This window comes from Entelurus aequoreus, linkage group LG21, assembly GCF_033978785.1.
Source record: "Entelurus aequoreus isolate RoL-2023_Sb linkage group LG21, RoL_Eaeq_v1.1, whole genome shotgun sequence".
In the NCBI taxonomy this organism is placed as follows: Eukaryota; Metazoa; Chordata; class Actinopteri; order Syngnathiformes; family Syngnathidae; genus Entelurus; species Entelurus aequoreus.
Genome location: NC_084751.1, coordinates 10,168,073 through 10,183,039, shown reverse-complemented (window position 1 = coordinate 10,183,039; position 14,967 = coordinate 10,168,073). Strand labels below are relative to the sequence as shown.

The window sequence follows — 14,967 nt, the reverse complement described above, 5'->3', positions numbered from 1 at the left end:
TCTAAATATATCCATCAATTTTCTACCGCTTGTCCCTTTTGGGGTTGCGGGGGGTGCCGGAGCCAATCCCAGCTGCATTCGGGGTACACCCTTGCACACTTTTGGCATTCTCTCGATGAGCTTCAAGAGGTGGAGTCACCTGAAATGGTTTTCACTTCACAGGTGTGCTTGAAGCGCATGGAGAGAATGCCAAGAGTGTGCACAGCAGTAATCAGAGCAAAGGGTGGCTATTTTGAAGAAACTAGAATATAAAACATGTTTTCAGTTATTTCACCTTTTTTGTTTTTTGTTAAGTACATAACTCCACATGTGTTCATTCATAATTTTGATGTGACAATCTACAATGTAAATAGTCATGAAAATAAAGAAAACACATTGATTGAGAAGAAGGTGTGTCCAAACTTTTGGCCGTACTGTATATTTTACATTCTACTGGCTGCCACAACAACTTCCAGTCAGTATTTCGACCTCTTCATAGCACAGAGACACTTCTTAAAGTTATAAATGACATCCGTCTAAACACAGACTCTGGCAAAACTTCAGTATTAATGCTATTGGACCTCAGTGCTGCATTTGACACTGTCCACCACTCAATACTTTTGGACAGGTTGGAAAACTGGGTGGGGATCTCAGGCACAGTTTTAAGCTGGTTCAAGTCATATCTACAAGATAGGAACTATTTTGTTTCCATTGGTGACTTTGTATCAGAACCAACCAACGTAACGTGTGGAGTCCCCCAAGGTTCAATCTTGGGGCCGACTTTATTTAACATCTATATGCTCCCACTAGGACAAATCATGCAAAATAATAACATTGACCATCATTGCTATGCCGATGACACCCAAATCTATGTAGCGCTATCACCAAATGACTATCGGCCCATAGATCTTCTGTGCCAGTGCATTGAGCAAGTCAAACACTGGATGTGACAACATTTCCTACAACTAAATGAAGATAAAACTGAGATAATTGTTTTTGGTGCTAAAAAAGAAAGGTTTAAAGTCGTCCAACACCTTCAATCACTGTCCCTGAAAACCTCAAATAAAGCCAGAAATCTTGGGGTTATTCTAGATTCTGATTTACATTTCGACAGTCACATCAAATCAGTAACAAAATCGGCCTACTATCACCTCAAAAATGTAAAAAGACAGAGGGCTCATGTCAGCTCAAGACTTTGAAAAACTTGTACATGCCTTTATTACCAGTAGGCTAGACTATTGTAATGGTCTCCTTGCAGGTCTTCCCAAAAAAACTGTCAGGCAGCTACAGCTTGTTCAGAACGCTGCTGCTAGAGTTCTAACAAAGACCAAAAAATGTGAGGACATTACACCAATTCTTAAATCCTTACATTGGCTCCCTGCACATATAAATCACTACATGGTCTAGGGCCGAAGTATGTCACTAATATGCTCCCACTATATAAGCCCTCTAGATCACTAAGATCTTCTGAGAGCAATCTGTTAGCGGTTCCAAGAGTAAATTCAAATGAAGGGAGAGCATCATTCAGTCACTATGCAACAAATAGCTGGAATAAACTTCCTGAAGATGTCAGACTTTCCCCAACTCTGACTACTTTTAAAACTAGACTGAAGACTTCTATGTTCACCTTAGCTTTCAGCTAAATCTTTTAATCTTTTAATCTTTTAACTTTTAACGTCTGCACTGTTTTTATCTTTATTGTCTGCATTTTAATTTTGCTTTTATTTTCTTTCATTTCACTTTGTTGTCTGTGAAGCACTTTGAGTCTGCCTTGTGTATGAAAAGCGCTATACAAATAAAGTTGCCTTGCCTTGATTTGCCTACTAGAATTACTTTATTGAATTAAACCCCCCCCTGGTGCTGTATTGCACTGTTTGTGTACTTGTTTTAATTGTCCTTGTTCATTGTTTATGTTTGTAAATGTTGAACTTTATAAATAAAGGTATATGGGGGGGGGGGGAAATATGCACGTTAACTGTTAGCATACTTGTGAGACAAAGTAAACAAACGCCTTTAGTGGCTGAAAAGCAATATCATATAAAATATTTTCACTTGCTGAAGTCGAGACAGCCAATGTGAGGATGTCATCTGATGTGGGATCTGAGCCGAGGATGTCGTCGTGACTTGTGCAGCCCTTTGAGACACTTGTGATTTAGGGCTATATAAGTAAACATTGATTGATTGATTGATCTTCATCCTGAAACAATTTGTCACATGTAGTAAAACAAAGTGCGTCCGTGAAAGCCTGACTTTCCCACTGATCAATCAATCAATGTTTACTTATATAGCCCTAAATCACGAGTGTCTCAAAGGGCTGCACAAGCCACAGCGGCATCCTCGGCTCAGATCCCACATCAGGGCAAGGAAAAACTCAACCCAATGGGACAATGATGCCAGCATAGAAGCTCGTTAAGACTTATTCTCGCCAAAAATAGGCCTGGCCAATTCATTAGGACACTTGAGATTACAAAAACAACATTAATAAAGACTAAAAGTTGTTATGTCTGGTGTGTGGCCAACTTGGCCCCGCCCCTCCGTCCTGTCCGTCAACGCTACAGTGGTTGGCCCATTTGGGGATATACTTTGGGAGGGGCAGGGGGGGCTGTTGTGGGCGGGGCGGAACATATCTGGGTTGCTCCCACTTGTTGGCGGCATGAGGCGGCCCCCATACGTGAGGGCGGAAGGGAGGGTGTGAGGCGGGGGCTGTCGGCGGGGGGGGAAGCGGGTGCTGTTTGTGGCGGCCATGTCGAGGCGCGTCATATGTGGAGCGGCCATGCGGTGGGGCGTCGTGCACGGGGCGACCACGTCTATAGAGGCCATCGTGGGGAGCGTCATACACAGGGCGACCTTTTGTGTGATAGTCGTGATGGGGGCGGTCATCGTGGGGAGCGTCATACACAGGGCGACCTTTTGTGTGATAGTCGTGATGGGGGCGGTCATCGTGGGGAGCGTCATACACAGGGCGACCTTGTGTGGGGCGACCGTGTGTGTGATAGTCGTGATGGGGGCGGCCATCGTGGGGAGCGTCATACACAGGGCGACCTTGTGTGGGGCGACCGTGTGTGCGATAGTCGTGATGGGGGCGGTCAAACCTGCAGGAAGTCAAAACAAACAGTGAATGTGGGATCACACGTGAGGCCCCAACCCAAGACGGCGTCCATACTCGTAAGCTTGTCTCTGGTCCCCATCGTCTGGCGGCCGGGCGACAGCAGTACCCCTGATGAACTTCAGCACACACGTGTTCATGCCCTTGTTACTGTGGACACGTGCAGGTGTGTCAGCGGGGAAACACGCACACGAGGGCTGGATCATTCATCCAAGTTCAATTTCCATTATGGCTTCTCACGATTCTAAGGGCCCGCATTGCCACACACACACACAGGCAATGAATGGGGTAGAGGAGCCTAGGAGTGTGGGAAAAAATCGATTCGAATTCGAATCGCGATTCTCACGTTGTGCGATTCAGAGTCGATTCTCTTTTTTTTTTTTTTAAATCGATTTTTTTTAAATGTATTTATTTATTTTTTCAATTTTATTTTTTTATTTTTTTAATTAATCAATCCACCAAAACAATACACAGCAATACCATAACAACGCAATCCAATTCCAAAAGCAAACCCGACCCAGCAACACTCAGAACTGCAATAAACAGCAATTGAGAGGAGACACAAACACCACACAGAACAAACCAAAAGTAGTGAAACAAAAATGAATATTATCAACAACAGTATCAATATTAGTTACAATTTCAACATAGCAGTGATTAAAAATCCCTCATTGACATTATCATTAGACATTTATAAAAAAAGAACAATAGTGTGACAGTGGCTTACACTTGCATCGCATCTCATAAGCTTGACAACACACTGTGTCCAATATTTTCACAAAGATAAAATAAGTCGTATTTTTGGTTCATTTAATAGTTCAAACAAATGTACATTATTGCAATCAGTTGATAAAACATTGTCCTTTACAATTATAAAAGCTTTTTACAAAAATCTACTACTCTGCTTGCATGTCAGCAGACTGGGGTAGATCCTGCTGAAATCTATGTATTCCATGAACAGAGAATCCTTTTGAATCGGGAAAATATCGTTTTTGAATCGAGAATCGCGTTGAATAAAAAAAAAATCGATATAGAATCGAATCGTGGGACACCCAAAGATTCACAGCCCTAGAGGGGCCCACACCGATATGCTTACAGGCGGCCCCAGAAATCCTAGCAACTGCCCTGTTACCGATTCCCGCTCAAAAGACCAGTACGGCTCCACTTTTGCATAGGACCTGCCATTGACATGCTACCGATTAGCATTAGCGATTTTACATGGCAGTTTCAACACCTAAGTACAATACTTACAGTATAAACTAGAGATGTCCGATAATATCAGACTGCCAATATTATCGGCCGACAAATGCTTTAAAATGTAATATCGAAAATTATCGGTATCGGTTTCAAAAAGTAAAATGTATGACTTCTTAAAACGCCGCTGTGTACACGGACATAGGGAGAAGTACAGAGCGCCAACAAACCTTAAAGGCACTGCCTTTGCGTGCCGTCCCAATCACATAATATCTACGGCTTTTCACACACACAAGTGAATGCAAAGCATACTTGGTCAACAGCCATACAGGTCACACTGAGGGTTAACGTATAAACAACTTTAACACTGTTACAAATATGCGCCACACTGTGAACCCACACCAAACAAGAATGACAAACACATTTCGGGAGAACATCCGCACCGTAACACAACATAAACAGAACAGAACAAATACCCAGAACCCCTTGCAGCACTAACTCTTCCGGGACGCTACAATATACACCCCCCGCTACCCCCTGTTTGTGCCACTGCTTAATAACTGTTTAATAAATACGGTTTTGGTAAATTGACTTAGTTGTAATTTCCCTCTCTGCATGAAAGTTTAAAATGAGCATTTATTAATGCAGTATGAAGAAGAATGTTTTAATGTAGACACATAGCAGTGTTTCCCACACATTCATTTATTTGTGGCGGCCCACCACGAAAGAATTACGTCCGCCACAAATAGATTTTTTTTTTGGTTTTTTGTCCTGTCCAGCTTCTCAGGCAAATCATATAGTTGATGTAGATGCCCATATAGGCTGTTCAGATTTACTTTACAAAAGGGAAGTGTAGGATACTTCTCTTGTTGCCTTATTTGTATTTGACCACTACTGTATTCTGTTTATTTGGACACCTCTGCCTCTGTTTCACTTTATGTTGCTGGTAAATAATATGGTTGTAGTAGTAGGCTAAATTTAAATTATTTAGTATGCACTAATTAAAGGGACAGAGCTTTAAGAGACATTTTAGCTTTTATATTTTATAAGATATATTTTTTGTAAGAACCACAATTAATAAATATATTTCAGTGAATAACTTATTGTTCAAATCTATATATAAATATGTACATAAAGTGTTGTAATTATATTGTAAAATGGATGGATGGATGGATGGATGGACGTTTAAAACAAAACTGTTATTAATTAGTAAGTATACATTTTTTGAGCCTTTTTAGAGAAAATCATATCATTGTAGTAAATTATGCAAATTACTCGATGATGTCATGGTGACCACGCCCATAGCCACGCCCCCACCGCCACAGGTATCTTGGCAGTTTATGGGAAACGCTGCATAGAATCATCATACTACTGTGATTATATGCATCAAGTGTTACTTCAAGGCTAAGGCAAAATATCGAGATATATATCGTGTAGACATGGCTTAAAAATATTGAGATATTAATAAAAGGCAATATTGCCCAGCCCTATGTTGAACGCAATGTAAAGTCAAGGAAATTGACACACATGTAAGTGAAATGTTGTAATTTGTTTGGGAAAATGTGTCCAGTAGTGTTCTTTTATCCCCAACTAAACAATGTGGACACGGCCACTTGAAACAGCGACTAAACTAGGAAGCTAAAGCTAGCAAGAACAATCCATACACGCGCAACACATCTCATATGCTTGTGTTGTTGTGAACGACATCATCCATGTGACATCAAATGTACAAACAGAAGAGTAGTCGCAACTTGAGAGGCTCTCTCTCTCTCTCTCTCTCTCTCTCTCTCTTTTATTTTTTAACAGACTCAACTTCAAATCAGTCGCCCGTTTACTCGTCACGCTGAGAACAGCAGCAGCGCACACTTCCCCCCCTTCACAATAACAGCGTGGCGCGCCACATCCAGTCTGACTGCGCTAACAAAATAAAGGTTTAAAAAAAGTACCTTGTACAAGCATAATGTACTTATTCATAAATGTACACAATTGTTACGCTGTGACCAAAAATACTGGTCAAAATTGTCCAAAGATGTATTGCAATAATAAATGTGAGGATTTTTTTGCATTTAATTACCAAACATTGTATTAAAATGTATTTAAAAAATAAGTGTAAAAGGTAAAAAACGGACTTAAAAACAATTAAAATAGAAAAACTGAATTGTATTGTTATTATTTACATTTATTGTAAATGTCAATTGTAGTTTATTTGTTACTAATTTATACCCGTTTTTAAACTATATTTAAAGTAGAGTTTTGGTGGTACAATAAATACTCACATTTTAAAATTAATGTTTACTCATGATTACAACATCAATCAAAATTAAAGCTGCAAGCAGCGTTGGTCGGGTCCGCATATTTGGCAGGTGCTAGTTGCTGAAGGATGTCAATCTATGAAATGTAGGTCTAAGTGAGACCTACATAGAGGTTTTTGTTTCATGTCTCTAAGACGTTCCTACCGGAAGTTACAAGCAGTTTTGTCTGTGTTTTCCTCCGAGGAGCAGTTTTGTCTGTGTTTTATTCCTAGGGGGCGCTAGAGCGCAATTTTGAGTTTTGGGGTTCGTTTTTTTTATTAGATCGCAATTTCCGCCAGTCCTGATGTGTGTAAAAAGTTTGGTGAGTTTTGACGTATTTTAAGAGGGTGAAATTACAGCTCAAAGAGGCAAAAATGAGTGTTTTTATGAAACTTGTGTTTTGAAGGGGTGATTGCCAACTTCCTGTTGATTTTTGCTGAAAGATGTCAGTGTATGAAATGTAGCTGTAAGTCAGACCTACATAGAAGTTTTTGTTTCATGTCTCTACGATATTCGTACTGGGAGTTAGAGGAAGTGTTGTCTGTGTTTTTTTCCTAGGTGCTGCGGCACAGTGGTTCTTTTCTTTGAAGGCTCGTAAAATCAAAACCGTAACACTTATCCAAACTCTTTCGTCAACGTTTAATCAGAAGGGTTCAATCTCTCTCCTGTAGTAGTTTGAAGCCGAAACGACAAACGCGCTCAGAGTAGATAATGTTTGATGTTTGGTGACCGTTTTTTACAAAAATGTAGTTTTGAAGGGGAGATTGCAAACTTCCTGTTGATTTTTGCTGAAGGATGTCAATCTATGAAATGTAGGTCTAAGTGAGACCTACATAGAGGTTTTTGTTTCATGTCTCTAAGACGTTCCTACCGGAAGTTACAAGCAGTTTTGTCTGTGTTTTCCTCTGAGGAGCAGTTTTGTCTGTGTTTTATTCAAAAATTGCGCTAGAGCGCAATTTTGAGTTTTGGGGTTCGGTTTTTTTTATTACATCGCAATTTCCACCAGTTCTGATGTGTGTGAAAAGTTTGGTGAGTTTTGAAGTATTTTAAGGGGGTCAAATTACAGCTCAAAGAGGCAAAAATTAGTGTTTTTAGTACAATTTTGTCTTGAAGGGGAAATTGCCAACTTCCTGTTGGTTTTTGCTTGAGCATGTTCAATGATGAAATGTAGGTCTAAGTCAGACCTACATAGAGGTTTTTGTTTCATGTCTCTACGACCTTCCTAGTGGGAGTTACAGGCAGTTTGTTTTTGTTTTTTCTTAGGGGGCGTTAGAGCGCAATTTTGATTTTTGGGGTTTGGTTTTTTTTATTAAATGGCAATTTTCGCAGGTCCTGATGTGTGTGTCAAATTTGGTGAGTTTTGAAGCATGTTAAGTGGGTCAAATTAGAGTTTTTTGTGGCGGCGGAATAATAATAACAAACCTTACAATAACAATAGTGTCCTTTCGTCCCATTGCAAAAGGACTCCCTTTGGGATTCCTCTGACAATGGTCCGTGCGGACCCTAATAATTGTGATTATGTATTTATTTTTGACCACAATGGTCCAGCCCTAACACACACAGAGAGTGTACTACCTTCTCTTGCGTTTGTTGTGAAGATCGTCGATGTAGTTTTGTCGCTCCATGTCGTGTCCGCGAGACGAGTTGAAGACTGAAACATTTCACACACACACTTTTGAGTTCACACACCAACAATCCCGCTGCAGGTGTCACGTGACGCCACTCACGTTTGATGGCCGCTGCAGGGTCCATCCTGTCCACGTCGATCAAGTACCTGCGGCACAGGCAAAGGTGTTACACAGGCCCCACCCACCGCTAACAGGCCACACCCACCGCTAAAATGGATTTCGGTACTTTTCTAAATAAAGGAGACCACAAAAAAATCGGCATTATAGGCTTTATTTGAACAAAACATCTTAGGGTACCTGAAACATATGTTTATTATTGCAATGTAGTCCTTCAATAAAATAGTGAACATACTAGACCACTTGTCTTTTAGTAGTAAGTAAACAAACAAAGACTCCTAATTAGTCTGCTCACGTATGCAGTAACATATTGTGCCATTTATCTACCTATTATTTTGTACACATTATGAGGGACAAACTGTAAAAAATTATTATTAATCCATTTATTCATTTACTGTTAACATCTGCTTATGTTCTGTTTCAACATGTTCTATCTACACTTCTGTTAAAATGTAATAAATCACTTATTCTTCTCTTCTTTGATACTTTACATTAGTTTTGGACGATACAACAAATGTAGGTATCGATCCGATACCAAGTAGTTACAGGGTGATACATTGGTCATATTCAAAGTCCTCATGTGTCCAGGGATGTATTTCCTGAGTTTATAAACATAATATGAATTTTTTTTTTAAAGAAAAAAGATTTTGTGACGATAAAAAATATCGATGTAATCATAGTAGTATCGACTAGATACGCTATTGTACTTGGTATCGTTACAGTGGATGTCAGGTGTCGATCCACCCATGGCATTTGTTTACATTCAGGGGCGCTAGCTTTTGTTAGTGGTGAGCTATTGTATCCTCCTACGGTGTGTAGTGAAGCATGTTTAGCTATTCCTCGTCCTCCAGTGATAATGCTACTTGTAAGAAACATACTTTATTTGTCGCCATGGAGGCCAGGATTAGTTATTTAGAAGTAGCTAAAACACTGCCGACTAGCTAGCCATGTTTTAAAGCACCTCTTCCTGAGGGTGTTTCAGTGTTACAACTTCACCTTTATCTTTACTTTTTATGCCAACATGCGTCCGTTCTCCCTTTTCGGTCTACACACCGGGTCTGCTTGTAAGTACTCTGTGTGTGTGCGCTGCCGAACATGCTCCTCTGCTCGTAAAACCAGCAATGTCACGACGTGCCGTCATGCCTGGGAACCGATACTTTTCAATCAGAGTATAGTACAGTTTTTTACTCATTAGTACCGCGATACTATACCAGTACCGGTATACCGTACAACCCTATAGGCCACACCCACGCCCTGCTCACACACCTGCAGATCATGTACCCGGTGCGGTTAAGGCCGTGCGTGCAGTGGACGCCAATCAGCTGGTCTGGAACACAAAACGTCACATGACCGGGTCACTTTAATGTAGTCACGGCTGGTTCTCCGCTCACCGTTATCAGCGTTGTCCCGCAAGAAGCCCTGCACCGCTTGTTTGAAAGCCAAGATGGTGTCGTCGTCGGGCACCACGTGACCCTTCGTGAAAATTTTGACGCAGGACAGAGACGCCGGCAGGTCCTGCACAAAAGGTCACGTGTCAAGGCGGTAGGCGTGGCCGTGACGGCGGTGCCTACCTGCGGCTGGTAGTAGCGCTTGGTGAAAGTCAAGTCGATGATGAGACCAAGTTCCTGGCGGTCTTCCCTGATGGCGTCCAGCAGCTCCCATGGCCCAAACGCCTGGGAGGGCGGGAGCTGGCGAGTCAAAGACTGCCAAGAAGCGTCTTGTCGTTAGGGGACGTTTAGAAATATGTAACCCATGTGGAGGTTGGAAGATGCTCACCTGCTCGAGAGGAACTTTGAAGGCAACAAAACGGGTCCCGTTAAGTCGTTTGCCGACAGCTTTGTATTCCAGCCACCTGGCAAGTTAGTTTAGTTTTACTTGAAAGGACAATGCACAGATACATTCAGCTCAAATACAGATATATAAAGATTATAGCTAATTTGCTCATTTCCATCTGCGGTCCCTGGCTACATAAATTAAAGGCCTACTGAAATGAATTTTTTTTATTTAAACGGGAATAGCAGATCCATTCTATGTGTCATACTTGATCATTTCGCGATATTGCCATATTTTTGCTGAAAGGATTTAGTAGAGAAAATCGACGATAAAGTTCGCAACTTTTGCTCGCTGATAAAAAAAAAGCCTTGCTTGTACCGGAAGTAGCGTGACGTCACAGGAGCTAGTATTCCTCACAATTCCCCGTTGTTTACAATGGAGCGAGAGATTCGGACCGAGAAAGTGACGATTACCCCGTTAATATCAGCGAGGATGAAAGATTCGTAGATGAGGAACGTTACAGTGAAGGACTTGAGAGGCAGTGATGGACGTATCTTTTTTCGCTCTGACCGTAACTTAGGTACAAGCTGGCTCATTGGATTCCACTCTCTCCTTTTTCTATTGTGGATCACAGATTTGTATTTTAAACCACCTCGGATACTATATCCTCTTGAAAATGAGAGTCGAGCACGCGAAATGGACATTCACAGTGACTGAACATGTAAATACACGATTAATAATTCAGCTTTGCGAAGCTAAAAAAAAATAGAAGCTAACCTAGCTACGTAGCCAACGTGATAGCAGCAGTCTCAAATGCAGATAGAAACTAAATTTTAAAAAAACCTGACTGGATGGATAGACAGAAGATCAATAATACTATTAAACCATGAACATGTAAATACACGATTAATAATATTCCGCTTGGCGAAGCTAAAAAAATAGAAGCTAACCTAGCTGCGTAGCCAACGCGATAGCACCAGTCTCAAATGCAGATAGAAACTAAATTTTAAAAAACCCTGACTGGATGGATAGACAGAAGATCAATAATACTATTAAACCATGAACATGTAAATACACGATTAATAATATTCCACTTGGCGAAGCTAAAAAAACAGAAGCTAACCTAGCTACGTAGCTAACTTAGATGCGGCGGCGGGCGTTGTACGCTTTTGACGACACCCCGGCCGCCATCAGAGTCGGCAAGAAACATAAATTTCCCCAAAGTTACGTACGTGACATGCACATATCGACACGCACGTACGGGCAAGCGATCAAATGATTGGAAGCCAAAGCTAGACTCACCATAGTGCGTCTGCTATCCTGCTCAAAACACAACACAACCTCCTGGTGTTGGTGTTGCTGTAGTCCGCCGCTCCACCGATCGCACCTACAACTTTCTTATTTGCAGTCTCCATTGTCCATTAAACAAATTGCTCATCGCTTTATTAACAAGCGGTAACTGGTTGTAGTTCAAAAAGTAACGCACACACATATACGAGTTCTGTTAGCCAAAACTCACGCTCACACACACTCAAGTTCTCCGCCAACTCACTCGCGCATGCGCGTTCCCCAAACCCTTAAAGACAAAGTACACTAATGCAAATATCACAGATATTACAGTATTGTACTTAGCCGCTAATACACCGATCGATCCCACCTACAACGTTCTTCTTTGCAGCCTCCATTGTTCATTAAACAAATTGCAAAAGATTCACCAACACAGATGTCCAGAATACTGTGGAATTTTGTCGAAGAAAACAAGAGGTTTTTATATCGGGTCAGATGGGGTCCAACCACTTCCGTGGATTTTGTGACATCACGTGCATAAATCATATCCAAAGGAGTTTTTCAACCGGAAGTGTGGCGGGAATTTTAAAATGTCACTTTATAAGTTAACCCGGCCGTATTGGCATGTGTTGCAATGTTAAGATTTCATCATTGATATATAAACTATCAGACTGCGTGGTCGCTAGTAGTGGCTTTCAGTAGGCCTTTAAAGAGATACAAAAATCATGCAATAAAATTATAACATAACAATTATAATATAGCATGTAATCAAATTAAGAAAAGCCATAAAATGCACTTTCAATGTTAGGATGCTCTAGGACAGTGATTGTCAAACGGTGGTCCATGTACCACTAGTGCAGGGGGCGGCAACCCACAATGTTGAAAGAGCCACATTGGACCACAAGTACAAAAAAGTAATGGGTCTGGAGCCGCAAAAAATTTTTTACATTATTTTAATAATCTTAATTTCCCCTTGGGGATTAATAAAGTACTTCTGATTCTGAAAAGTCTTATATGAGTGTTCTAATGAAAGCAACACATGATGTAAGTGTCTATTTTAGCCTACTATCAGAATTACTTTAAAATACTTATATAAGTGTTATAATGAAAGCAACACATGATGTAAGTGTCTATATTAGCCTACTATCAGAATTACTTTAAAATACTTATATAAGTGTTATAATGAAAGCAACACATGATGTAAGTGTCTATATTAGCCTACTATCAAAATGACTTTAAAAGACTTATATAAGTGTTATAATAAAGGCAACACATGATGTAAGTGTCTTATATTAGCTATATTAGCCTACTATCAAAATGACTTTAAAAGACTTATATAAGTGATATAATAAAGACAACACATGATGTAAGTGTCTTATATTAGCTATATTAGCCTACTATCAAAATGACTTTAAAAGACTTATATAAGTGTTATAATAAAGACAACACATGATGTAAGTGTCTTATATTAGCTATATTAGCCTACTATCAAAATGACTTTAAAAGACTTATATAAGTGATATAATAAAGGCAACACATGATGTAAGTGTCTAATATTAGCTATATTAGCCTACTATCAAAATGACTTTAAAAGACTTATATAAGTGCTATAATAAAGACAACACATGATGTAAGTGTCTTATATTAGCTATATTAGCCTACTATCAAAATGACTTTAAAAGACTTATATAAGTGTTATAATAAAGACAACACATGATGTAAGTGTCTTATATTAGCTATATTAGCCTACTATCAAAATGACTTTAAAAGACTTATATAAGTGATATAATAAAGACAACACATGATGTAAGTGTCTTACAATTAGCTATATTAGCCTACTATCAAAATGACTTTAAAAGAATTATATAAGTGATATAATAAAGGCAACACATGATGTAAGTGTCTTATATTAGCTATATTAGCCTACTATCAAAATGACTTTAAATGACTTATATAAGTGTTATATATATATTGCATTGTGTGGCTTTTAATGCCTCACAATCAAAAACTTTTGTGTTAAAATACTGAACAGATGTTTATTGGGATAAGGTTAACATCTGTTCAGTATTTTAACATAAAAGTGTTTGATTGTGAGGCATTAAAAGCCACAAAATGAAACGGGTCCATCAGACCCACAAACGCTGGCTGAGTAACAACAATATGAACATTACACAAAATCCTCGGTCTTGTTTTTAATGCTTACTTAGGCCTACTACGCTACTGCGTTGTACTGTTGGTCATTATAGTGCTACTTGGAGAGCCAGGTTTTTGGGAGGAGGTTCTTGGTGAGACAAGTTTAAGAACCACTGATAGGCTCCAGCACCCCCCGCGACCCCAAAAGGGACAAGCGGTAGAAAATGGATGGATGCTTCAGGAGGTTAGTATTGATGACGGTATGACGTCATGAGTAATTGTATTTACATGGTCTCAAGTAAAAGAGTTGGGGTTAAAACCTTTACAAGACCGTTTCGTTGGTTTGCGTTGCTAATGGAAAAAGTCGCTAGATGACTTACAAGTGTACATGTTATAAATAATCTTAGTGAAGATTAAAAAAAAGACTGTGTCATAGTAGTTAGTTCTTCTCACCTGTCAGGAATGCCGTTTTTCTTACCGGATCGAGACATTTTCCAGTTTTCCCGTGACAATGCAACAACTGACTTATCTTTTTAAAATATATATTTAAAAAATCCGTTAACTTAAGTGATTGTAAAAGTTGTAACACTGATCATGTCAGCGTAGTCGCATTTTTCTTCCTCTTTGCTAAACCATATGCTAAACATCCAAACCGTCGCATGTTGATGACGTTCCACTGACGCCGCGTTCAGGTACCGACAAATGTAGGAAACGCGATACTCTTTCTCTTAATTTTTTTTTTTTTTTTAACATTTCTACTTGTACTTGTAGCTGCTTCCCACCATATCGCTACACTATAACTCAGATATGATAACACCTGCGTGGTTTATGATCCAAAATGTTTTTCTATTCATGATTGGTATTTCTTGACACTATATTTTTAAATGAGATTTTATCATTTATTATGACTAAATCTGTCAATGGACTGACTATTTGTATTTGACTCGCTGTATGACTTTTTCTGAATAAGTTACTTATAATCTAGTTTTGCTTAGTTTCAGTTTCGTTTTTTCTGAAAAACATTATCTTAGTTTTATTAGGTTTCTATCTTACCGAGTGACACAATTCAAAGTGCGGCCTGGGGGCCAAAACGGCCCATTGTTAAAGCAACACAAGCATTAGATTTCTAGATTTCTAATAGCCTAAGCTTTTTTGCTAATTTTGTAAGCATTTACATTACATTACAAAATCTTTACATTGACAAAATGTTTACTGTAAAATAGTGGGATATTTTTTTTACAACATTTTTTGGTCAATAGAAAAACATTACCACTTTTTTTTTTTTAATGTAAAACGCTACCAGCTTAGTTGCCAGAATTTTTGTGTAAAAAATTGACATCGTTTTTTTACAACATTATATTGTTCATGGAAAAACAGCACAAGTTCTTTTTTTATTCTGGCAACTCGGTTGCCAGTTTTTCTACCGTAAAAACAAATGTTCCGTCTTTACAACAACCGT

General features: G+C 39.4%; 1 protein-coding gene across 3 annotated transcripts; it reads right to left on the bottom strand.

Moving 5' to 3' along the window:
• Nucleotides 1–2,157: 2,157 nt before the first annotated feature.
• Nucleotides 2,158–14,195, bottom strand: dusp11 (dual specificity phosphatase 11 (RNA/RNP complex 1-interacting)). 3 transcript variants are annotated; one of them, XM_062030870.1, is made up of 10 exons: nt 13,962–14,195; nt 10,092–10,167; nt 9,887–10,018; nt 9,707–9,830; nt 9,582–9,642; nt 8,298–8,344; nt 8,146–8,221; nt 3,143–3,235; nt 2,947–3,071; nt 2,158–2,886 (listed from the first exon to the last, which is right to left on the bottom strand). In XM_062030870.1, exons 1-10 carry the CDS (start codon nt 13,997–13,999, stop codon nt 2,468–2,470), a joined length of 1,191 nt encoding a protein of 396 aa, XP_061886854.1. In that variant the 5' UTR covers nt 14,000–14,195; the 3' UTR covers nt 2,158–2,467. The 3 variants fall into 3 exon arrangements, with proteins under 3 accessions (XP_061886854.1, XP_061886855.1, XP_061886853.1); XM_062030871.1 differs by having other exon boundaries at nt 3,022–3,071; XM_062030869.1 differs by having other exon boundaries at nt 2,158–3,071.
• Between the last annotated feature and the right edge of the window lie 772 nt (nt 14,196–14,967).

Bases quoted from the DNA above. Each gene is read 5' to 3' on its own strand.
- dusp11 (XM_062030869.1), bottom strand. From the start codon at position 13,999: ATGTCTCGATCCGGTAAGAAAAACGGCATTCCTGACAG. The intron at 9,831-9,886 runs GTAGGCACCGCC...CCTTTTGTGCAG, and splicing joins AGCGCTACTACCAGCCGCAG to GACCTGCCGGCGTCTCTGTC. The intron at 8,222-8,297 runs GTGAGTGGCGTC...GAAATGTTTCAG, and splicing joins CCCTGCAGCGGCCATCAAAC to TCTTCAACTCGTCTCGCGGA.